The following is a 25,593-nucleotide window of genomic DNA, read 5'->3' as shown; positions in this document are numbered from 1 at the left end:
ACCTCATTATGGTGTATATACTTGGAAGATCTGAGAACAGGGACATGAATGGACATTTGCACACTGGTGTTTATGGCGGCAGTATTCACATTTGCAATGAATGGAGTGGCCTAAGGGTAGGTACATGGACTGATGAACAGAATGGTGAACTGTGGTGGATGCATTCAGTGGAATATTGAGCAGCTGCAAGAAGGAATGAAGTTGTAAGATACGCAACTAAGTGAATGGAATGAGGACAGCATTTTAAGTGAACTACGCCAGAAATGAAAAGACAAACATTGTAACGCCTCACTGATATCGACTAACTAATAATGTGTAAACTCTGAGAATTGAATCTTAGAGCACAGGTTATTAGAGGAATGCTTATTGTAATGGTCCCTAGATTGTAGGCTCTTACAGCAGTCACATCTATTCCTGAGTTGTAAGGGTTATCTCCAAATTCTGAGAGTTGAGCTCTTTCTGTATAACCTGGTCAGTCCCTAGAACTTTGGGTATCTGTGTGACACATGAATACAGCAACTATTATGAAAGCTGAAAAAGAGTTCAGACTTTAGAGAGAGATGAATGAAGTGGATCTGGTTAGGACTAAGGCAAATGAGGCCAAAGGGTAAGGGATGATATTGACTATGTTTTAAGATTTCAACTTCTGTGTGAGACCAAGGGAAGAGATGTTTATTTGGTGCAGTATCTATATTTTCTGTAGCACACTAAATAATTTAACTTGTACAGTAAGTTTATTCAAACACCACAATTATATGGAACTTTGAATAGGAATTGAGATCTGGTAGGTTTGTACAGGTTAGTGTGAAATCTTGTACATCCCAAAGTAATCTGGGCAGAGAATAAAAATGTATTTGCAGGCCCCCCTTGAGGAACTGGGGAAAAATGTAGAAATGGTGGACTTCCCCACCTGGGTTACCACTGATATTCTCACAAACATTGAGGACTAGCAATCTAGTGGGCCGAGTCCCCAATCTTGGGCTTGCCATTATGAAGCTTGTTACTGCAAAGGAGAGGTTAAGCCTACTGATAATTGTTCCTAAGAGTCTCCCCCAGAGAATCTCTTTGTTGCTCAGATGTGGCCCTCTCTCTTTCTAAGCCCACTCAGCAAGCAAACTCACTACCTTCCCCACTATGTGGGACATGACTCCCAGGAGTGTAAATCTCCCTGGCAACGCAGGACATGACTCCAGAAGATGAGCCTGGACCTGGTGGGATTGAGAAAAACTTCTTGACCAAAAGGGGGACGCGAAATGAAACAAAATAAAGCTTCAGTGGCTGAGAGATTTCAAATGGAGTCAAGAAGTCACTCTGGAAGGCATTCTTGTGAGCTATATAGGTATCTCTCTTTCGGTTTTTAGCATTTTGGAATAGCCAGAAGGAAACACCTGAAACTGTCTAGCTGCAAGCCAGCTAGACAATTGTATAACTATGTAGCTTACACAGTGTGACTGGGTGATTGTCAAAACTTTGTGGCTCACACTCCTTTATCCAGTGGACAGATGAGTAGGAAAATGGGGACAAAAATTAAATGAAAAATAGGGTAGGATGGGGGGATGGAATGCTCTGGGTGTGATTTTTTACTTTTATTTTTATTCTTTTTTTTTTTTTTTTGAGTAAGGAAAATGTTCAAAAATTGATTGTGGTGATGAATGCTATACGATGGTACTGTCAACAACTGATTGTACACTGTGGATGATTATAGGGTATGTGAATATATCTCAATAAAACTGAATTAAAAAAAATAGAATTGTGCAAATTTCCCAGATTTTGTGCCTATTGGTGCATTTTGGTAGAGATACCTTTAAGAGCAATATAATTTAAAGAAACTGCAGCTTGTTTATATAGTTTACTCTTCTCCAAGTACAGATCTAATTTATGCAAAAAATGCTTTACTAGGAGACATGGCACATGGAAAAAACTTAAATGTACTGAAATCCACAAGAAAAGAAGAGAATAATGTAAGAGAATGGACTTGATACTCAACATGCTGCATTTACAGCCATAGATATAGGCCTTCCTGTGAATAGACATTGCTGCAAAAAAGTTAGAATTAAATTTGGACATGTTTAGGTACCAGAAGTTCTTTCCAAATGTTGAATAAAGGGCTCTGTGGATCCAATCCCACGAGGACGTGTAGACATGCCACTCGTGATGTTTACTCAGTTTTTATTCCTCACCCTCTGCGAGTCTAAGTTAGTATATCTTCCGTTCATCAAAGATGTTTATATCTGTGGCTTGTCATTTACAGTCAAATATGAGGGTGTGCTGTCTGTAAAAGTTCTAAATAGGAACCTAAATTGACAGGCTGGTTAACGTAGCATTCTCCTTTTTAAGTGCAAGTTTGTTACTAGGAAGTAATATCGTTTCCCCATCCTTGCCTACCATTAGCCGGTCAGCATCCTTGAGGAAACTTAGGGCCGGTGGGAATGGAGACCACATTCTATTGGTAGCAGATATTTGTTGAGTATGTAAAATATGAAAAATCTTACCTTTAAGATTTATGGTCTAAAATATAATGTTTTGAACTAAGTGATTGAAAATTGAATATTAACAAACAGATTTTAAGAAATCTGGTGGCAACAGCTTATAATGATGGTCCCACACAGCTATGGAATAGAGAAATTTGTTTCGAACATTTCTGTATCACTTAATAGCATTTTCATGTTAAATGTGCTATTTAGAGGTGTTAAACCTTGATTTCTTCTTATCTAAAATGAGTCCAATTTAACAAACTAATGATGATTTATCTGATTGGGCCTAGCAACAGCTGCTGGTTCCCTTCCCCTCTCTGAGTCCTCAAAGAGTGTAATAACCAAGGAGCCACATGCTTTGAGTTTGTGTTCACATTCTGTCTTCCAACTAATTTCACTTTTGTGGTCACACGACAGTTCTAACAGTGCTGAATTGCACAGTAACATCTGCGGGAAAGAAACACGTGAAATACCTTCTGGCGTGAGGATGGCCTGAGGGGGAACGGGGACTGCGGCCTCTTTGGTTGACAGCCTGCACCATCAGCCGCCCGGTACAGCTGATCCGGCCCTGTCGGAGACATCAGGAAAAGCAAGATGACTTTGCAAAAACATAGATGACTATGCAAAAAAATTAACCGTTAAACACTATCATGCCTATTGTCCTATTCTCCATAATACATTATTTCACAACAGAGCAGTGTGCCCTACTAGTAATGACACCAACACCTTTCAGAAATGCACTTTCCCTGAACTAAACGCCTCAGTAAAATTCTGAATTTCTTTAAAGAACAGGTGACAGGGTCTTTTCTCTGAGTTGTTTAATGTGCTACTGTTTGATATAGGATGATATTTTAAATGACAACCCTTGCTGAATTAATTGTAATCTGCTTAAGTGCTCCTTAACACATGAAAATGAGTTTGTAAAATATAGCAGGAGGACATTATCTTGTGCTTATTTAATTTTTATGGTCAAATATCTAATGGTTATAGCCACTTATGAAATCTAAATTAAAAGATTTTAGTTTTCTGTCAGATTTTTAGCAATATATTTACTAAATGTTAGTGACATCCTTTCAAAAAAACTATATATTAAAAAAGATGTTGGCATGATAAAATGGGCATTATAAAGAAATATGCATAGGGATGATAGAGAACTTCATGACTATATGACACCCTGTTCTCATGAAAAGAACATATTTGAGATTTAAAAACCAGAAGCAGTTAAATTCTAAAATATGTGGGTCATAAGGGTTCATCTAATGAGAAGCTGTATTTAATTTATTTTATCAATTGAAAATCTGATAAATGCTGTCATATGGATGGACAAAAGTAATACTTAGGGGACCCAGATGATGTGGACAAGTCACTCATCATTACTTGGGATTTTTGTTTCAGCCCCTCAAGTTTTTTCTTCAGTGTTATTAGCAGAGTAGCAAAAAAGATGATTTTCTCCTCCATTGTCCTTTCCCCTCTCCCCCCGAGAGTGACAGCTATTTCTAAACTCTGACATGACCAAAAGGGAACAGAAAGGAGGAAAAATGAATATATTTATCATTAATGATTAGACTGATTGAATTCTAGCTCTGGGTTGACCAGCAACCCTCAAGTGCTCTTACACTCATAATAAAAGTCCACTGTTGACTCCCATTTTCATAGCAAGCTGCCAAAATGGGCAGGTAACAGAAGCAGAGGTGTTCTGTGTGTTTTGAAGAACTGCTTTCTGAGTTCCACCCGAGAGTGGGCTGGAGAGGACAAGGGCATTGGTGGAAGGCACAAAGGGGAAAAACACACAGCAGGATTTAGTGAAGGGCAGGGATCTGCTGAGTGGGGGTTCTTCAGATCTCCCAAGGCCTGAACTTCTCTAGGGCCGTAAACATCCAGAAAAGGCAAAGACACATAGGAAAGTAAGAAGACAGAAGAAGAATTAGGAATTACCAAATAGAAAGAAGTAGTCGAAAAGAAACAAATTCAACTAGTCTTATACCACTAGATACGTGACTCCCTCTAACATTCACACTGTTTGTGATGGAGGTCACAGTTAAAATACTGTGTTTCCTGAAAATTTCCAGGGAAAGATGAAGCATAACATTATGACCGGGAATAATTTCTACTTTAGATTAACTGTGTCTAAAGGTCAGGTCATGATACCAAATTCTTTCATGCTGAGCTCTTGGCAAACTGGGATTCTCTAAACTAGCTTGAAATTTACAAACTGATTACTTCCAACCTCTCCAAATCTATACCAGTTATAGAAAATGCAGATGTGACTTGCTTATAAAATACTCAGTTGATGCATCCTACTAGATGCTTTAACAAATGGACATGTAAGATGCATGAACTTTCTGGAGCTTGAGAACAAGGAAGTGTAGGTTTTGGTTCACACAAATAGCTTCAATTGTACTGTTATGGGAAATGGCTTCCTTATTGTCTGCCTTGCTGCTTCAGTGATAGAATGCATATAGTTTGGATGTATTTTTCCTTGTGGTATGAAACTTAGAGGATCCAAAAGAGAAATTAATATTAACTAATCCTTTATGAAGCTAGAAAAAGATAGAGTGAAAGTTAAGTCAAACTTTAACCTGGAATTTAGGGAAGCAGGTGTGGGTTGCAAAAAAAAAAAAAAAAAAAAATAGAATTCCTCTAAACCTGGATTTGAGTTTTGGCTCTTCTAAAACTTTGGGCAAATCACTGAGCTTGTTTAGGCCTCAATTTCTTCATTTGTAAAAACAGTAATATTATATATGTCTCTTATAAGACTGTTGTAATGAGGAAACAATATGACCCAAGAAAGTCTTGTAAAATACCAAATATCAAATGGTACTTGCTGTCACAAATTATCATTGTGGTACTGTGTTGGTATAGATCTGAGACATTATATATGCATGGATCTGCATCTAAATGATTTTTAGATGTCACATCAGCTTGACTGAACCCAGTAAGAATTTCCAAGTGGGTGTACTTCACTTGAGGTATGCTCTTACCTCCTTTTTCAATCCCTGCAAATACATCCTTTAACTACTGTCTCTCCTGGTCCTCAGTGTTTTAATGCTAGGATGAGCCCTAGAACCCCAAACTTTGGAACTCCTTAGTTCTGGAATCAGATTGTCTGGGTTTCTAAACCAGTTCTGTTCTAATAGGTGGGTGACCTTAGGCAAATAACCTCTCTAAGCAGGAGACTTCTGTATATATGTATAACCGTATAGTTAAGACTTCATGGGTTCTTATGAAGATTAAATAAATTGATATGTGTCAAGTACTTGGTATTATGTTTCACATGTAGTAAAAGCTCAAAATATTAAATCATGGCACTGAATATGAACATAATCAAAATAATCACATGAATATGAGGCATCCCTTTGATAAGAAATTGTTTTGTTAATAAACACAATGATTTTCTTTTCTTATATGTAATGGACTTTTTCTTTTCTTCTCTCTCTTCTTTTTTTTTTTTTTTTTTTTAATTCAGATATGATTTACTCTGTCCAAAGGAGAAATAAAATATTCTTAGCATGGGAGGCAGAATATGCGGAAAGTAGATCAATTTTTTAACTTCTCAAAAGGTGCCAAGCACACAGTCATATCCAATGTGTGTTTGCTTGGCTGTATATTTGATGTCTACATTTGAGGTATAAGATGAAAGATGCTCAACTCAATGACTATGTTTAGGATAAACCCTGCTTCCTACTTCTCCTCTACACACACACACACACACACACACACACACACACACATACACACAGAGAAGGGTTAAATATGCTCCTCTGAAAAGATTACATATTCTACACTGCTTTCAAGATTTTCACTACTACTGCTGAGAACCATATACATGGATATTGCCATAGAATCTTTCTTTGATTTCCCAAATCGAAGAAAAAAGATGTCACCATATGTTATCTTTTACTCCTTCACCAACCCTCCTCTCTCTTTTGAACATGAAAGATGGGGGCATGGTCATCAGGGGGCAGAATTATTAGTCTGATCAATATTGTGTTATTGGCTAAATATTTAATTAACCAATAAATCACCAGGAGCATTTAGAAAGCATCCTAAGAATCTGTATAATTTTGGCATTTTTATTTGGAAAAAAAATGCATAATTCAATGAAGCATTTTTGAAAAGATGCCTCCAATGTGTCCTGTTGAAAGTTCAGATTTTAAAATCTAAAGTCTTATTTAAGAGAAGGGTCTTATAATCATACAGAATGAGCAAACTAATTATAAATGTGCCTAGTAACCCTAGTAATCATCATAATTAGTTGGCTCTGGTGCACATTAATGCTGTTGTATTTGCTTTTGTTAAATTTCTCATTGCTAGTTATTTTATTGTTAACACATGAGGTAACAATGGCAGTGACCATTTAAAGTGACACTTGAAATGAGCCAGGAAACCTTATATTTCTAAAACAAAACATAATCAACAAACCAACTTTTTATATTTAACTCAGCTGTATTGCTTTTCTATTCCAAACACATTGACAGCATTTAAAGCTATAGTACAAATACTAAATTTGAATTCTTAAAGTGATTCTGTATTAAACATCCAGCTTGTAAAGATTTTTGATGCCTTGTTCAAGACCAATTATTTATATAATATGGAAATAACACTTCCATTTCATAGTTTATGAAATTTAACTTGTGGCACACAGGTTTTTATAAAAGCTTGCCACTTGTATATACAATGCAATTTGAGGAAACATCAAACTGCAAAACAGTCATTCCAAAATCCAAATGCAATGCAAAGTAACCTAGCAACACAACAAAACAAAGTCAAACATTCGTGTTTAGATTTAGTTGTGTCTTAAAGATAGGATTAGAGTCTAAAAAAAACTGTTTTTGTGATCCTCATTTTGGCATTATGTTTAGTGTAACACTGCACAATCACTCATTTCACTAAACTATGTGATTGCTTTGGTCTCTTATGAATTGTCTGAATTGCACATATTGAGTATAATATACAGTCTGGTATATGTTTAGAGCTGTGTATTCTATCCTAAGTAGAATCTGGATGCAGTCAACAATATCTAAAGTGTTTGATATTCCCAAAAGATTAACCCAGGTGGAAAAATATCATATTCTATAACATATTCTGCTGAACTTTAGTATTTCCCTCTTTCCTTGGTTCTCATCCTTTCTCTTGGCTGCTTTCTGTAATTATTTTCCACTGCTCAGGAAAGCTCAACCGTCTGTGTTTCATTACTGAACTAATTTTTCCACTCCAGTCTTTTCCTCTTTCCCTTAGTCATTTCATATCATTGAAGGCAACATTGTACTAGAAAAATAGATGTAGCTGTCTCCATTTCAAGCCCAAATACTTTTAAAATGTGAAAAAAAAAAAAAAATAAGGTAACCAAAGGGCATTAAAGAAGTGGAGAATTTATTTCAGTTTTCTGTTGACTATACTTTTTGCTTTGGGGATCAATATATCCTGAAAGAGTTAGCTTTTATTTTCAAAATACTGATTTCAGTGACTACTTATGACATGTCTCCTTTAAATTATGTTTTACATTAAGAATACAGAAAAAGATGTTAAGATACAGTAACAGATGTTATAAAGTTGAGATTATGACAGTGTTCACCATTTCAATAATGGTATTCCTATAGCAACAAATGATAACTTACTCCAAGAGTTAGGGAGGAAAATGGTCTGGCAATTGTCGCTTTTTACATACTACTTAGTTTTTTTAGTTTTTCTATTGGTTAGTAAAGTTCATTCCAATTTATGGGTGATCAGTGACAAAACCACATCTGGCATTTTTGGTTATAACTGCTCTGAAGAAAAGAAGAAATTTTATTCTTGGAATTAAAATGAACCAGGCAACGTGCCAGGAAACTTGGAACAACAACTACTGGCAAAGTGGCATAAATATCAAAATTCTCTCACAACATGATGTGTTTTTATACACAACTATACCTTCTCTGTTTGAGAGCTACATGTCCACTTTTAGGATTTCCTTAGGTTCTCTTCATGAGTTACTCTCCCACTCCAGCCCTTGTCTGCCTTTGGTTATTTAGGTAAAAAAGGAGACACTTAGCCCTGCCCTCCAAATGAGAATACTGGGTGGATCAACCAACCCTGAGAAACAGCTGGAAATCTAGGTTTTTGCAATTGCTCTGATTACTGTGAACTCCAGGGATTTTTGATTGCTTTTGCTCCATCTGATGGACCCAGAGCAGTCACACTGCCCTTGGCTTCAATCACATCTGGGCTGGAAGATTCTGTTAGAAGGGCTAGGCATTTGGCTACTCATGTAAACTGGTCCACTTCTCATTTCTTTGTCTTCTCCCCAAAGGGAAGAGGTTAAGAACCTGAAGTGGGTGAACCATTGGGGTTAGCCGGGCATCTGGTGAAGCAGCAGAAGTCACTGCAGCCTGGAATGAGGGCAGTGACCACTCTACCGGCCTTCTCCTGGCCCTGGTGTGCTGGGAGCAGAAAGCAGCTTCCCGGCTCCATGTGTGGCTTGCGTTAGCTGTGCTGTGGGTGTGGCCTGTCCTCCAGCTCACAGATCCTCCACCCAAGCCTACAGCTGTGGCAGATGTGGCACAGCCACATCTGTTGCCTAATTCCTTTCCCATGAGGGTGGTAGAAAGGAAAAGCCAGGAGATCAGAAGACCACCCACCAGCAACATATTGGGTAGAAATTCCATTCCAAACTGACCTGCTTACTCCCTCAGACTGCTGTGGGAGCCAAACACCTAGAAATGGGACTGATTCTTTATACCCTGGTTCCAAAGGCTTCTGCCAGTGCTCAGGGCTGCTGCTCTAAGACAGGATAACTAGTGTGTTTGAATTAAAATAATGACAATGACCAGCATTTACTGAAAGCGTACTATGTGCCGGGTAAATTGAGTGCCTTACATGCACAATTTAATACTTATTTTTAGCAGAGAAAAATGAGGCACAGAGGTTAAATGATTGCTCAAGGTCACACAGGTAGTGAGTGGCTGAGCTAGAACTGAAACACAGATCTGCCTGACGCCAAAGCTTGTCTTTTAACCTGTCTCTACCTGCCTGGTTCTAGGCTTTTCTGTAAAAGTATTTCTGCAATTCTGGCCTGCCTTTGCTGTGATATTTCTTTCTTTTGATTTCCTTCCCTTCCTTCTTTTCCTATGTTTATTATAAAGGCATCTTCAACAGCCCTCCTTCATGTGGTAACATTGTCAAAGTTTTTTACAAAGAGTTTAAATGATCAGTATCTAATGACTGTGAGGCTGTCCTGCTGCCGTCATCTCTGCACACACCCTCACACTGCCTCTGACCATGAGCACTGGGTCTTCCCTAATGTAAACGTACATGTAGAATTTTTCTACATGTAAAAATACATCAGCATAATTTGAAGAGGACTGAAGCAGACTTAACTGCAGTTTTACACTGATGCTTCTTTGTCCTCTAAAATGGCTTACTCCAGTAAAATTTCAAAGAAATATTAGAAGAAATACCTCGACATTAATAGCAGGACTTAAGGAAAACTGATAAGTCTATCCCCAAAATATATCTCAACCTTTCTAGGGGAAAAGAGGTATATGGAACCCAACATAGAGAAAAAATTGTGGATTTTGTTGAGTTCTTCACTCATTTTTCAATAGGCAGAAAACTGAAAGTTGAAATTTGCTTAAAGTCAAGAAAACACACTGAAAATGCAATATGAAAGAAAAGCAAGTTCTACTTTTGTTATTCGAAATATACCAACCATGAACACAAATAAGTCATAACTTTTAGATGAAAGTTATAATTTCGATGATTTTTCTGGGTAATGGTCAAGTATTCATTGATCAAAAATTAAAAACTCAAGAAGGTGCATTAATGTGAAAGTATTCACTGTTAGTGAAGAATTGGTGCTCTATTACAATCTGATTAGCTGGAAAACTTGAGCACATTTTAATCTTAATATTATTGCAGAATCATAGTTAGAGTTTGGGTGAGGAAAACATCTTTCTTTAGTACTGCTGTACTGCTGTTTATTTATTTAAAAATAATTAGAGCATTGTTTTGAGTTCTGGAATCATATTGAACTGTGAAAGGTGAGCATAGATTGAATCCTGTGCAGAAAAAGCAGGCAATATATTTGATATCATTTATCATTTCTTATTCTAAAAAAAATAATTATTGCAGAAAATATCTTTAAGACAATGAAATATTAGAATAGAATAAACATTGTACACACTTTGAAAAGTTTGTAAGCTTTGTTAAATTTGTTTGTATCATTTACTAACAGTCTTTCCTTCAAAAGAAATAATGAAATATGCAATGTTATAAATAGATCAGAGATTTTAAAAAGATGCTTTCTGGATAATCTTGACGTATTAGTCATACATCAAATTGTTATTTTTACCTTCCTTTAAAAAAAAAAAAGGAGTGTATTCTGTGCACAACTTTTGCAGACTTAGTAAACTTACCCTGTCACACACTAAGTTCTTAACGTAGGAAATCACTTCTTATACATTTGTGTGTTCCCTGTACCCAGCATAGTACCTAAAATATCAAGATGCTCAAAAAACAGACTTTGCAGGCTTGGATTGGAACCATGATGTCCAGCAGCCTACTATTACATGCTAAGTAGTCAAATGATTGTTTTGACCCTCAATATAAGGGCAAATACATCAGAAAACATTTTGATGGAGAAAAAAAATCGTGATTGCTAAATGTAGGCACTATCAAAATTATAATTGTCTGTACTTAAATGTTACTTAAATTCCATTGATGTATTTGTATATCTTTTTAAATATTTTACTTTTTTATGTTTTTCTACTAGATTCTATTCATGCTACTCCTCTTTCTCTGTGTCTTCTTTTCCTTATTTTCTTCATAGAATTTAATCCCTTCATAGAAATTACATTTATGTGTTTGTTCACTGCTTTATTTCTACTTCAGGGCTTTGTCTTGTCCACCACTGTGACCCCATCACCTATAGAGTAGATGTGCATAGTAGTTCCTTAATAACATTTGTGAAAAACTTGTACATCTGCACTGCAGTCATTCCTGTAGAAGAATACCTAATGCGATGAATAAATACTCATGTAACAAAGGGTTACTCTATGCTCTGAAAAGACGGATAAAGAATTTGGAAAAAAGTTTCATAAGCCAAAGAAATAAACAGTTCCACTGTCCAATTTAATGCTGGTGAGCACTGTACTGAAACTTGAGCCCAGACCTATACCCTTCTTCACCTGAGGGTTTGCAGCCAAAATTGTATAATTGCCGTCATCATCTAAGGTGGAAGCTGTGGTATGGAGAGAGCAGGTCCCATTGAGATCTCTTTGAATGGTGTAGTGATCACTCTTTGGAGAGATCTGTTTCCCATCTTTAAACCAATAAATCTGTGAAAGGAAATGAGAATTAAAGATTAAGGATGGGTGTAGACTTAATCTGAGGGACTGATAAATAATGACAGTATAAATCTGCAGAAGTGATCTGAGTTTTCAAGTTCAAATGTTAAATCAAACATCTGAATAGGATACTGCTTGTTGACTGAGAAAAGCAGGTAATGAGTTCAATTCTATTTTAGTTTAAAAATGATAAAATCCTCTTTTTGTTTTAAAAAATATGTATGTGAGTATTTACATTGATATATTGTTTATAACAAAATGTTGTCAGTGATTGTATGTGGTGGCATAGCAGGCATTTTTCTTTTTGCGTCTACATGCAAATGTACTGGCAATTAATATTTATTTACAATGTAAGGGTAAAAATGTTGTTTTAAAGAGCCAAAACTAATCATTCCATGGAATTGTGGTAGACAAATAAAACAGGGGCTTAGGGAAGAAGCAACAGTAAAGGGGAAATGGTGTGTGGAACTCTGTTGCTTTAATTTTAAGTTAAGGACTATAAGATCAAAGGTTGAAAATTTGTGTCAGTTTTCCCATTATGTTACAGAAAATACAGTACCATTTAAACCAGCAATAATTTTCAAACAATATTGTAACTTGGGTTGACAGAAAATTGTGTGAAAATAAAAATATATCTTGATTAAATAAAAAAAAAACTTTTAGAAATGGTCAAACTTCCTCTTCTTATAGATCCTCCTTCTTACCCTTGCCTTTAAACAAAACAACTGATTCTTGGATCTCTAATAATTTGGTTAATATTTTTTATTTACTATACAGTTAAAAGAACTACAGAGTTGAAAGATGGGGGCATCATAAAGAAAGAGGACACTGAAGTGGCAGAGTTTCTCTTGGAAGTTACAATACTCCATATTTTTATTACTGATAACCATGTTCACAAGACATAAATATCAGCTCGTTACTCAGGTATACAAATGGATTAATAACCTGTTCACTGTTAGAGTTATGTATAAATTGGACTACTCAAACTAGCTCCAGGTGGCCTGCTGCCTAGGCCTGAGCTCTTTTTAGAAAATCTTGGGTTAGCTGCTCTTATGAAAGAATGTTAATAGCTTCTACTGAAGCTGCAAATCTACCCTTTTCTTTCCGTTTCCTCCCCTTTCCTTTTTTGTCTCTCTGAACTATCCCCCCACCACAGCTTTTTTCTTGGGATCTCCCACTCCCCTGAAAATCAATACGCTTAGCAGCTTCAATCTTTGACCCAAGGTCTTCTTAAGTCTCTGTTGGCATTTTTCTAAAGTGCAAACTGCCAAGACCCGTGTGCTGATCCATGTTCCTCACATTTAAAGATCAATTTCTTCCTTCACCTCGGTGGTACACTCCTTATTCCATCATCCAATTGCACTGCTTTGTACTTACATTGAATCTTTTATCTAAGAAAATCAGCACCCGTTCTTTCTCTTACAACATCAGTATACACTGGATCAAAAGCTTAACGACCAGTCCAAAGAAATTTGCACAATCACTGGTTATATTTAGATTTTGGCTTAAACCTCATATTTTAATCATGAGAATTATGCTGCACTTATGAAAAACAGAGGCAACTCTTAAGTACCTTTTCTAAATATGTCTTCAGTATAGGATATTGCATGTAAATTCTTTAGAGCTATTGAAGCGCAGAAATACAGCTACACAACAAAGGAGAAACTGGCAATATACAAATAAGAACATACAAAAAATATAAAGCATTCCCATTCCTGAATATGGACATAGAAAGATGTTCTCTATGCTTGGTCTGCAGACTTTCTGCAGGCAAGGCCTACAAAACAAAAGTGCAGAGTTCTCCAAGTACCTCTTTAGGGATACTTCAAAGAATGGTTTTGGTGTATGATCCAAGCTCACTTCCAACAGCAGATTGGAGGGAGGGGGCTCAGGGACACAGAGAAACAACCTCAAAGATATACAACTCACTGATATTCCACAAGGAGTTCAGTCCTGGGTGGCAGGCTTTGCTGATGTTTCACCCATCTCTCTTCAGCTGGTCATGCACACTATTTATGCCCATAATCTACAAATCACATCCCCTGTGCAGAGGGACCCAGGTTCATCTGAATTAGAGTGCTTCAACATGGCTATAATCCTTATTTCTCAGTACCCAAACTGAGTAGTAGTATTTTCTCATCCTGTCCTCAATGTGGTAGCTTTGCAAAACATTTCATTCATTACAGTGTATCTCAATAATACACCAATATGTACTAATTGAGAATTTGTGAAAACCACGATGTGCCTGGATAGATCTTGTAAACACATTGGCAATTATATCTGCAGTCAAAATGATACTCTAAGCATATTTTAATTCACTTAGTTGCATCTGTCCCTATTCATATTAATTAGATAATTTATTTCAAAAAAATAAGTATTAAAGGATCCAAAACTAAAGGATGTCAATAATGACTGGATAAATGTATAACTTTTAAAAGCAACCATTTTTGCCTCATTTTTAGAGGTTGCTAATAACCAATCATTCCTATCTATATCTGTATCTATATTTATATAGAAAACATTTCTAGTACTTAATGCCAAGAGTTAAAGAATCAGAATTCCTTGACTTACCTAACTTTGAAGGAAAAAGATAACTTGTATATTACTGCAATCCCCTGCTATACTCAGAAAAGAAAGAAAAAAGTGAGCACCATGATTTTGTGTAATTATTTTCAGAAGGACGATCCTGACACACTGCATCTATCTGAAAGTTGGGAGAGATATAAAAGAAACAGGGTAAGGGTTATGTACTAATCGTTGCCTAGAGAGCAGTGGTATTAGCTTAAATTTTACTTCAATTTCTGCTCTTATTACACAAAGTCAGAGGCATAAAAATATGTAAGCTCAAAATAAGCCAACATGGCAATTCCTAAGGAAATCTGAGAAACATATAGAAAGATAGATTAAAACCAAAACATTGATTGGAAACGTGCAGAGTGTCTTCTCACATATCTTCAAAATAATACAACGAAGCAGACAGGAGAGGTTTCCCTATTGTATACAAAAGGGAACTAAGATTCTGAGAAGTACAGTACACCTTTTTTGGTACAGATTATTCTATGCACTGGAGATGCAAGACTGAACAGAACAAAGGCCCCGCCCTCACGAAGCTTCAAGATGCTTTGCCCAAAGTCATGTGGTTGAAAGGAAATTCAGACTCAGGCCCAGGTGGCTGCCTCTGTGTGTCCTACTATTTTCTCCCTGCTGTAGACTGCTTCACAGATCATCAAAATAATTAAATTATTTGAGGATCGGGAATTGTGGCAATTAAATGATTGGGGGATGGGAATTGTGGCAATAACTGTTAGTTGCCTACTTCCTAGTAACAGAATTTTTACTTTTTTTTTCAGAGTGGTTGTGTGTCCATCTAAATTCTTGCTTTCCCATTCTTGTTTACAGCTAGGGGAAGCAATATATAGCTAAGGAGCTCTCTGCAGAATTCTACTTTGGTATTCTGGGAAGGTTTTCCAATGGTAGTGGGCAGAGACCTTCCCCCTCTTTCCCTCCCTTCTGACCTAAAGACTGACGTGATGTCTGGACTCACGGCAGCCATCTTGCAACAATGCGGGAAGAGCTGTAGGAATCACAGTGACAACAGCCCTAACCGATTGAGATGTTAAACTAATGTCGGCACCTACCTTAACAGACTTACTGTGAGATAAGAAAATAAACCCAAGTTTTAAAGCCATAACAAGTCCTTTATTGTTGTTTTAGATACTTGCAACCAAAAACATTCCTAACTGATTCCTGACAGAGGGAACCTACTTTAGAGTCTTAGGTTTTTAAAAATAAACTTCTTCCTTAAATTAACATGCAAACTGAGAACACAACTCGCATCAAGTTCAACTCTCTTCATTCAACACCTTTGACTCTGAAGACTCTTTGAAACCTCCATTGCTATAAGAAAAGACTACAAATATATAGCACTAAATAAATGCCTGAATTACAAGGATCTGACTGCTGTAACTTTTCCAAAACCTATTCCTCAAAGTCAGTTAGCTCCAAATTTACAGAAGCTATATTATTTATTAATTCTCTTGAGTCTAAAAAGTCATCAACTAAAATCTATTTTTCCATTGTGATATAATTGTTTTCTAAAAAAATCTAATGATAAATTTCAGTTCTCAAAATTGATTATATGAAGAATCGTATTACATAATTATCGTATTCTTTTTGGTGGCTTTATTATTTCTGATGCAACAAAGAAGCTGTAATTAGTATATAATTTCTGACTTTTGCAAATTGCCAGTTCTCCAAAAATTATTTCTTTTCTTTAAATATGTTTCACCTCCATTACACTTGGTATGCAACTTTCAAATGAGAATTAAGAAATATTTCCAAAATTTTATCAAGGCTGCTAACAGAAAGGAAAGGAGAGAGTACCAGAAATGAAGAGAGGGTAAATTAGAAATTATTTTCAAAGTTCTCATGTCTCAATTAGAACAGGTATATCAAGGAAGGAATAAAACTTTTAAAAAGCTAACAAAAGGGGATGCATTTCTTTAAACATGATGAATATTCCATAACTGAATTATCTTAATATCATTTATATAAACTGTGCAAAAGTAGTCAGTTCTTCATTTAACCAGGGAGGGAAGAAAAAGCATGAGACTGAGGAGAAGAAGGAAGGAGAGGTAAAGAGATGAAAGGGGAGGAAAGGTGGAAAGAAAATGAAAAGAGCGAAGGAACACCAACAATAAAAAGCTCTAAAATGTTAAAAAGTTCGGCCTCTCAAATTTGTATGGAGAAAGCCCAGTTATGGCATTAAAAACAAAAGCCCACTTTTCAAGAGAACATAGTGTTTTAAAAGAACAGGAATCAGTAATCTCAACACTTACTTAATGATCTTAAACCTTGATGAAGGTTTAAAAATAATGTGGGAATGTTTTGTGAATATTTTGGAAGTTCATGATGCAATTTCTTGTTGGGTTTCATTCATAAGCTGTGAATTTATTTTTAACACATGCATTTGATGTCATGTTTGTGAATACATGAACAATACATTGCATACAATTATCTCAATATGGTAATATAAGAATAAGGTAAACCAGTTCTCTCTAACAATAGAATTTACTTGAAAAGTCCTGTTTAACTGGGAGGTGGATATGGCTTTGAAAATTTAAGGCTATTTTCTCTGATTTAGCTTTCTCTATGAGGTTGACTGAATTAGGTTTTAGGAAAAGAATATGATGGTAAAACCTTACTGTGAAAACAAAACAATGCATGCAGTCACAAGGAACAAACACCTAAAGTGCCAGGTACTATCATATCACCGCCCCTTCTTCTAATTTCCTAGTTCTTATTTCAGCTCTCTTACATGACTGTTAAGCTTTTACTTTCAGTGGTTGTATTTTTCATTTCTATGTTTTTTCTTTTTTTTTCCTTTTCTTGGTACTATCCTTTTTCTTTCATTAGAGTTTCTATTCCTTTAAAAATTGTTTCAATCATTTGAAGTACACTTATTTTATAGTCTCCTTCAGACTGTTAAATATTGTATAATACTTGGAGTCCTATACTCCTGTTTCTTGTGCTGTTGAATCTCCTCATGGTAGTTAAGTTCTTCATATGGTTTGTAGCTTTTTTATTGTGAATTAATGTTCAGTAGCATTTCCTCTCTCCTACCCTGTGGAAGTCTGATGTGTCCCAAGCTATGCAATTTTTTTGTGTGTGCTTCCACCAGAAACCTAAGGCTTTTAATCCTCCAGGACTACATTTCATGTTAATTGCTCAGTTTTGAGCTCCATATCATTTGATAGTGTAAATTCAGGGTTTCGATTTCACATGGATGCTTTTTTCATTCTTTTCACTCAAGTTCCAAGGAAAAGTATAACCCTGTTTATGACTTTGCTGGGCGGGTGAGCAGAGTTGTTCTAATCCTCCCTTTAAGGACAGGGCAGCTCTTTAGGAAGCATTTCTGCATGTCTGTAGGGAGAGGGCTCACGTCAGCCTCGTCCTCCATAGGATCAGGAGCTCCTTTGGTTACCCTCGCTAAACAGCATTCCCCACCCCACTCCTCTTTGTAAATATAAGAAACCTTGGTATTATAAAGATTCAATGTTTTCCTAATTAGTGAATATTACTTCTCTGTATGGTGTAGAGCACTGGGTTTATGTCCAAGCTTGGCCACTCACTGGCTCCCTGATCTTAGGAATGTTCATTAACCTCACTGAGCATCAGATTAGTCATTTGCAATCCGGGTATAATAAAGATAACCTCATATGAAGAGGTAATATTGTAAGTGTGTGAAAATCTCGTCGTCGATTTTTGCTACTTTGTCATTTCCTATCCTATGACTCAAACCCAAACTCTACCAACCAACCCTCTTTTGGCTTCTAAGGCCTCCTAAAGATGGCCTTGAACTTAGGGTACTTAGAACATTTTACAGCATGGATACTGATAAAGGCAATCTATCTCCTCCTCCTAATGTACACGCTGCATTTTGGAAGCTAAACTCTTTCTCAGAAAATATGATGCTTAAAAAAGACCATTTTTTTCCTGCTCACCTTTGGCTTTGGAGTCCCAGCCACTCTGCAACTGAAAGTTACAGGCATCCCCTCAAAGATCTTGTAATGTTTCAGCTTCATCTCAAAGAACGGTGCCACTCCATTTTCCACAGGCAGGTCCCCGTATTGAACTTCTTCACCTGATTCATCCACAGGAGACCTTTCTAGCCTGTACTCTATTTCACTGATGAGTCTCTGTTCACAGCTGGAGACTTTGTATTCCTATATCAAGTAAAGAAAGGTCATATTAGCAATCTCAATCCCTTGTGGTACAATGGGTGTCTTATGAGTCTTATCCCCCTCTCCAATAAAGCATTCAAAAGACAATGATATTTTTACCATAGAGCTTAAACAAAAAGTCTGGGCCCAATTCAATTTATATAAAACAAAAAACATCTGGAAGTAAGTATATATGGTATTTCATATTGTCTTCAAGCCCTATCATCCCCCAAAAAAGCTATGAAGATGAGTTTCTCTCTCTTTTCTCCCTTGAGGAAAAAAAAGAAAGAAAGAGAGGAAAAGGCAAAGCCTATGTATCCTGAACTACTTATAAAAGCAAAACACAATGGACCACTGATTTCTTTCCATAGGGTAAAAGCTGATCCAGGGTGGTGCGTCTCTCTACCAGGCCAACAGCACATGTGGCAAGCAGCTGCAAAATTACATAGCAGTTGTCAAGGGAATAATAGAAAAATGGTACCACATTTTTGTTCTTCATTCATGAAAGTCCCCTGCCACCCAGCCTCTGGATCACTCTTTGGATCAGCAGCTTCTAGGAACTTGTCTCTACCCTCCTTAAAATAAGACCAAGAATGAAAGACCAGTCAAATTTTTGGTTAAAAAATCAAAGCCAAGCAAGGACGCCATCAACAGCCTATGGTGGTTAAGGTGGGCCCTACATTTCTCTTGCTTACAAAGTGCAACACAGAGAAGGCAGCCCATTAAAAAAATATTCCCCATTTGATAATGAACAAAAGATTGTTTTAACTAGGTTTCCTCTTAGATAAGTTATCCAATGTTTAAAAACGCAGTTTGTTGACGTGAGGGAAGAAATACAATGGAATGAATAAACTCACAAAAAATATACAAGTTGTTTTCTTTTGTCTAATTCCTATCAAATTATAAATTTAGGAATTAATACTTTTTTCCCTAGAAAGGTACAACAAATGAAAAGTTTTTCATAATTTAAGTTTTAGAGTATCCACTATGACAGAATTACATTCAACTTTGTAATTAAATGACAAGAAAAATCATATTGTAGTAATTTTGTTCATCTAATATTAGTATTTATTGTTGACATATGGCAGCAAGGACAGATACAGAGGTAAAAAAGGAAGAACAGAAGAAAATAGACACAGTGAAAAACTGGGAGGAGAAGAAAGGTGAAAAGCTTAACCTTTTGACCATCCAGAGGATTCCCTACAGAAGCATGAGGAGACCCAATTTCCTGTAATGGTAGAAAAAAAGAAGTGAAGACTAATAGTAGAAGTAATAAGAATGGAGTAAGATTTCTAAATTTCTTTAAGTGAAACTTTTGTGATAGCAATACTTAACACACGGAAAACTTTGAAATGTTGAAGGTTGACCCATTTCTAAATAGACATGAACAAAGGTTTACTTAGTCCTTTAGCTTAAGACTATATCTAGAAACTCCAAATAGAAGCAGTAGAAATTATAAAACAGTTTATGGAAAATCTATGAAGTGACCACTTTGGGGGACAAAACAGCATTTTAGGTCTTCTGCTGATTAGTGATTTATAACTATACATGAGAAGGAAATAAAGATATAGTCTCCACATGAATATTTTACTTTGGATATTGAGAACGTAATGGGAAATACACACTACTACTTCAAACATTTCAGTGGAAATGTGTTTCTCTGCACAAAACTATTTTGCTTTAAATCACAGGAAGGAAAAAACAGAAACATACTTGAAATGAGAATAAACCAATCAAGAAGAAGATAAAAAGAACAGGCATAACTGACCGAAATAACGCCACGAAATCACTTAATCCAGTGTCTGGCACATAGTATGTGCTCAGTATATACTAGCTATGAGGTTGACTGGTGATATTAATACTGCTTTACTGTGACTTGCTCTCTACTTTCCATAGAAATGATCTCAAGAATAGTGCCCAAAAAGGAATATGGGGCAAGGGGACAGATTGATAGCTATTTTTCTAAGAAGTCCAGAGCAACATAATACCTGATTCGGCGTTTCCTCTTCTGGCTCTTGCATGTTAAAGACAGTTGCACTGTCAGCACCTAGTAGTCGACGAGCCATTCTTTCTTCATATGTTAACTTCTAAACAAAGTAAATTACAAAAAAATACAAAATTAGAAATATCGCAATTATATATTGCCCCATGAAAAAGAGTGAAAAAAAAAAAAGTGCTGATGTTTTCTGGAGCTGTTCTTTCTCTGACTTCAGAGACCTGCATGTGAGAGGAGTCTCTTTCTTCCCCCCCTCTTCAGCTGTCACATTTCTTACCTCCCTTCAGGTCCTAACAGCCTGATTTGATGTTGGGAGATGTGGTAACTAATGTTGAGTCACCAACTGACAAACCTTAAAGTTAAGGTGAGTAAAAAGCAACAGGATAGAAACTACATGGAAAATACGTGTCATAAATATATTGATGATAGGAAAAGAAGAAAAATAAGATATTTAAACAGAACAATATTATTTAAAGGAAATGTACTCATAACCATTCATGCGCTTCAGAACAAGTTAGCTCTAAAGACTCTGATGAGGGAAGTTTGAGAGACCCCGGCAGGATGCTACTCTCTGCTTTAGGGTTTCACTTCTCCGATCATTTCCTGGGCTGCCCTGGAATGTTGGTGAACGTAGGTAAATATAATAATTCACAAAGAATAACTGCACATGGCTAAACCAGCAACATGAAAGATGGTTGCCAGAGCTAATATCCACAATTCATCATTCTACTCAGAGCAGGCAGTTTAGTCATCAGGCAGAGAAAGTGGTAGCGTTTTTGCATCTAGCAACCAGCACTTTGGTTCAGGCCCAAACCATTTTTGCTAGGCCAGCCTTACATAAGGGAAATGCCAACGTTTTTTTTTCTCTGTCTTTTGAGGTGATTCCTGCTCTTGCGCTCTTAACTGTGGGTTCTGTAAAGAGCTCTCAAAGGCCATCTGGCCCATCAGGAACATTTTCCAAAAAACTGTTTGATCCAAAAGAGTAAGAAATCTAAGAAGGGAGAATAATAACAGAGAGGCAAAAAAATAAAAATAAAAAAAAAATCCAGAGGTAATTTCAGATGAACTTCCAAACTTCTGGATATAGACGCAAAATCTGTTGGAAACCTCCTAATCAGAAAAGTATGTTGGGTAAACGTACAATTTCCAGTAATTTCTGGTTCCAGTCCCAGCTGAAACTGGGAAGTGAAATGAGTTAATTGCCAAATTACAATAGTACCAAAGTTCAAATTATTTCATTTAATTCAGAAGGGGTAGGGGATAATGAGGGGTATGTGTTTGAGTGATGCATGACATGTCTCAGTCCAGTATGTTATTATTTAAATTAGTTTTCTCATGTCTATTACAAAAAAAAATCAATAAATTCAATTTAACAAGAGAGCTTTAAATTCCTGCTCTCTTAAAGAGCCTTCTCAATGGTGTCATGGATAATTGTATCAACATCAAATGGAGGACTGGAGCAATTTCCACACCATTCCTTATAAGCAGAAACATCAATTTGATATCTATTCCCTCAACAGAATGCACCTGCTATCATTAGAAGTCAAATTAATGTCACAGTTTTTTTTCTGAATCAGTATGCCATGTAAGCCAAAAATAAGTGACAGAAGAGTTTGTAACATTAGAAAAGAGTTCTGCTTGAGAATCCCATTTAATAAAAAGGGAAATCTTAATTTTCTTGTCCTTTTAAGCTCTCAAATGTGGAAAATTATGGAATTTATTGTGAATATCATTCATGCTAAGAAGATAAAAATATATAATATTTATTTTACACACATATTACAAATAAATATAAATATCAAAAATATAAGTAATATAGTATGAATAGCAGCTTACAAAAGTCTTACCTTAACCAAACATTTAAATAAACAACAATAACAACAAAAGTTGAAGAGATGTCTTTACCTGGCTTGAAAAAGTTCACATACTATTTGTTTAATTTTTCAAAGGCTTTAGTTAACAGAGCCAGGGAAAACTTCCAGGATATGTACATTTACACATGCAATCACTTTGTATTTCAGGGAGATTTGTGAAAATCTTCTATATTCACTGAGTAAGTAAAACAAGTTCTTATTAGAATTTTAGTCTTCCTGAGCTCACGTTAGGAAGCCCTAACAATTAAAATTCACATTCAAGGCCCCTCCACGATTACGTACCTTCCCAATCAAAGTGGTCTTTTCTCACATTTTTATTTATTAACATTTGATAATTAAAATTCCCAGAAAATATAATTAACATAGAGAGCTTTCCACACTGAAAGAGATGTCTGAAAGGGAGGTTTTATAGAGTCCCTTTTCCTCTTCCATTTAAGAGCCAGGCAACTTTTCCTGATGATAACCCCAAAGCCACAAAAGGCTCCTTCCCTTTACCTAAGAAATCTTGTTTGTTAGACTTGCTTTTCCAATATCCTTAAAATACCCTGAAATGGTGACAAAAAGCCCAACAAATAAACAAAATAATGAGGAAACGTTGAAGTCCAATGGAGAAAACATTCATATTTTTTACCAGACCCATTAAACTACTCTACCATTCTGTAGCCTTAAAACAAACTTATTTTTTTGAGTTTAGTTGTCTTGCCCTAATAAACAAGATAAAAATTGTGGACAGGGACTCAAACAGTTATTTGCACACTGACGTTCATAGCGGCATTATTCACAAATGCCAAAGGTGGAAGCAACCCTAGTGTCCATCAACCAATGAATGGATAAACAAAATGTGTCATACATATGTGTGTGTGTGTATATATATATATATATATAAAAAACAATATTATTTGGCTGTAAAAAGGAATGACGTTCTGATAGATGCCACAATATGGATGAACATTGAAGATATCATGTTGAGTGAAATAAGCCAGACACAAAAAGACAAATACTGTATGATCCCACTTATATGAAATAAGCAGAATATGCAAATTCATAAAGTCAGAAAACTAAAATACAGGTTACCAGGGGCAAGAGGGGGTGGCGGGTGGGAAGTTCATGTTTGATTGGTATGGAGTTTCAGTTTAGGGTGATGGAAAAGTATTGGCAATGGGTGATGGTGATGGAGGCACAATTTTGGAAATGTAATCACACCACTTAATTGTATATTTAAAAGTAGGTAAAATGGGAAATTTATAATTATAAATATAAGTTACCAGAAACAAACAAACATAGTACAATGCAAAGAGTGAATCCTAATGTAAATTATGGGCTATAGTTAATGGCAAAATTATAATAATAATATTTCATCTATTGTAAGAAACTTTCCACACTAATGCCAAATGCTAATAATAGGGAAAGCTATGTATGTGAAGCGGGGGGTATATGGGAACTCTGTACTTTCTGCATAATTTTTCTGTAAGCCTAAACTGCTCTAATAAAAAAGAAAAGAAAAAAATTTGGAATAGGCATGACTCTTTCAGAGTACAGAGTCTTGTAACAGCCTGGTAAAACAGAGCTAGATTTCAACAAAGGACTCCCTAGTGAGGACATCTTCACATAGAAGCAGTATGTGCTACAGAAGAAGAGAATCCAAATTCTCCTTTTGGTACTCACTTCCAGTTCTCTGGTTCTGGGTAGGTGCAAACTGTTTCAAAGCACACCTCCCTCCCTCCCAACTCTCATCCAGCAGGAAAGGAATCCCGCATTTATTCTGCTCCCAACCCTAATTTATTCTAGTTAAAACCAGCCCTAACTCTTGCTTTCTCTCCAATTTGCTATCTTCACTCCAAGAACGGTTCAATGAGTAGGAGGGGGCAGTGAAGGCTGAGCAGAGGGAAACCATTTTACTTTTTCCTTTTCTCAGATTCATGCCATAATACTAAAAGGGATGCTGAGATTCAGGGGTGATAAAATTAATTTTGTGGACAAATCTGAAAGACCTAAGTCTCTGTGATGCATGAGGTGAGCTCTTTGATGTGGGGAGCTAACACGCCAAAGCCAAGCCCCAAACCACTCTCTCAGTACCGGCTGGCCATTGCTCAGGAGCTCCTCCTTGAAGCGAAGTTTTCGTTCCAGGTCTTGAATGACGGCATCCTTTGTGCCTTGGATCTCCTCATCAGAGGCTATTCTAGCAGTTCTACTGGCCTTCTTTGGAAATCCCCTGCCGAACAAAAAACAAGGGGGTATAGTCAGTTGTCAGAAAACATAATCTAAGTCAAACATTCGAGTCCAGCAGAGACAGTGGAAGGGAATGTGTTCCTCTCCCCGCCCCTCCTAATTATAGAAAGAACCATGAAAGCTAGTTTCAGCAGCTCAGGTAAGACTAATTGGAACCCAACCAGTGGTCAGGTAAAGGCCAAGGAGGAGGGAGGCCTGTGTTTTAGTCCTAGGAAGGTAGCAATGGAAAGTGGGAAAAAATGATGTGATTTGTAATCAAACCTAGGTTTAAAATCAGGCTCTGCCTGTATTAGGTTTTTGACTTTGGGCAAATTCCTTAACCTCGCTTATAAAAATGGATATAAAAATATAAACTACATATGACTGTTGAAGGGATCTGAAAGGGAATGTATTTGTTTCATACTTTTATTTATTCTCTCTGACCCTCTGTATTTCATTCATTCAACACCAGTGCCCAGTCCATTCTGGATGACGATTACTTTGTTACTTTCCCTTTCTTCCCCTTCTATCTTAATTTGATTAGGGTAGCTGATGTTATATAATGTAAGATCTATTTCACACTAAAGGGGCCCTGGGGGGTCTGCTATGCCTGCTACACTGTACTCCAACCTCCTACACCTCTGGAGCCCCCAAGCTCTTAGGATAGGTGATGTCTTGGAAACTTTCTTCCCAAGAGCAGTGACAACGTCCTGTGCTGTGTGAGTCAGGGGTCACTGTTCAGGGTGTTTGATGGGTGTGGAATCACTTTTGTCGGTGTGGTAAGCAAACAGCTCCCTACTTCTCTTCCTTTTCCCTCATAGGGATGTAGGTAAAGATTAATGAGAAATGGAATACTATACAGCAATCAGAATGAATGGAATATAGGCGCTCATTTCAACAAGGAAAAACAACAACAACAACATAATATCAAGTTTAAAAAAAGCAAGTCACTCCTGGGGATGAATCCAGACCCACCATCATGGGATTGAGAACATC

General features: G+C 36.5%; 1 protein-coding gene across 4 annotated transcripts in view; it reads right to left on the bottom strand.

The window, feature by feature from the left end:
* Positions 1 to 25,593, bottom strand: part of PALLD (palladin, cytoskeletal associated protein) — a 394,561-nt gene that overhangs the window by 22,074 nt on the left and 346,894 nt on the right. Inside the window, exons 11-16 of one of the 4 annotated variants that reach the window (XM_037830974.1) lie at positions 24,466 to 24,601; positions 20,508 to 20,606; positions 19,697 to 19,747; positions 18,301 to 18,522; positions 11,639 to 11,788; positions 2,948 to 3,042 (exon numbers count right to left, since the gene is read on the bottom strand). In XM_037830974.1, coding sequence (XP_037686902.1) covers positions 2,948 to 3,042; positions 11,639 to 11,788; positions 18,301 to 18,522; positions 19,697 to 19,747; positions 20,508 to 20,606; positions 24,466 to 24,601 — 753 coding nt within the window. Of the gene's footprint in view, positions 1 to 2,947; positions 3,043 to 11,638; positions 11,789 to 18,300; positions 18,523 to 19,696; positions 19,748 to 20,507; positions 20,607 to 20,792; positions 20,948 to 24,465; positions 24,602 to 25,593 lie in introns of those variants that run through there. The other 3 variants (XM_037830976.1, XM_037830975.1, XM_037830977.1) reach the window with 3 other exon arrangements.

The sequence above is a fragment of the Choloepus didactylus genome, chromosome 3, assembly GCF_015220235.1.
Source record: "Choloepus didactylus isolate mChoDid1 chromosome 3, mChoDid1.pri, whole genome shotgun sequence".
In the NCBI taxonomy this organism is placed as follows: domain Eukaryota; kingdom Metazoa; phylum Chordata; class Mammalia; order Pilosa; family Megalonychidae; genus Choloepus; species Choloepus didactylus.
Note: the sequence above shows the minus strand (reverse complement) of the source record. Positions and strands in the feature narration are given on the sequence as shown.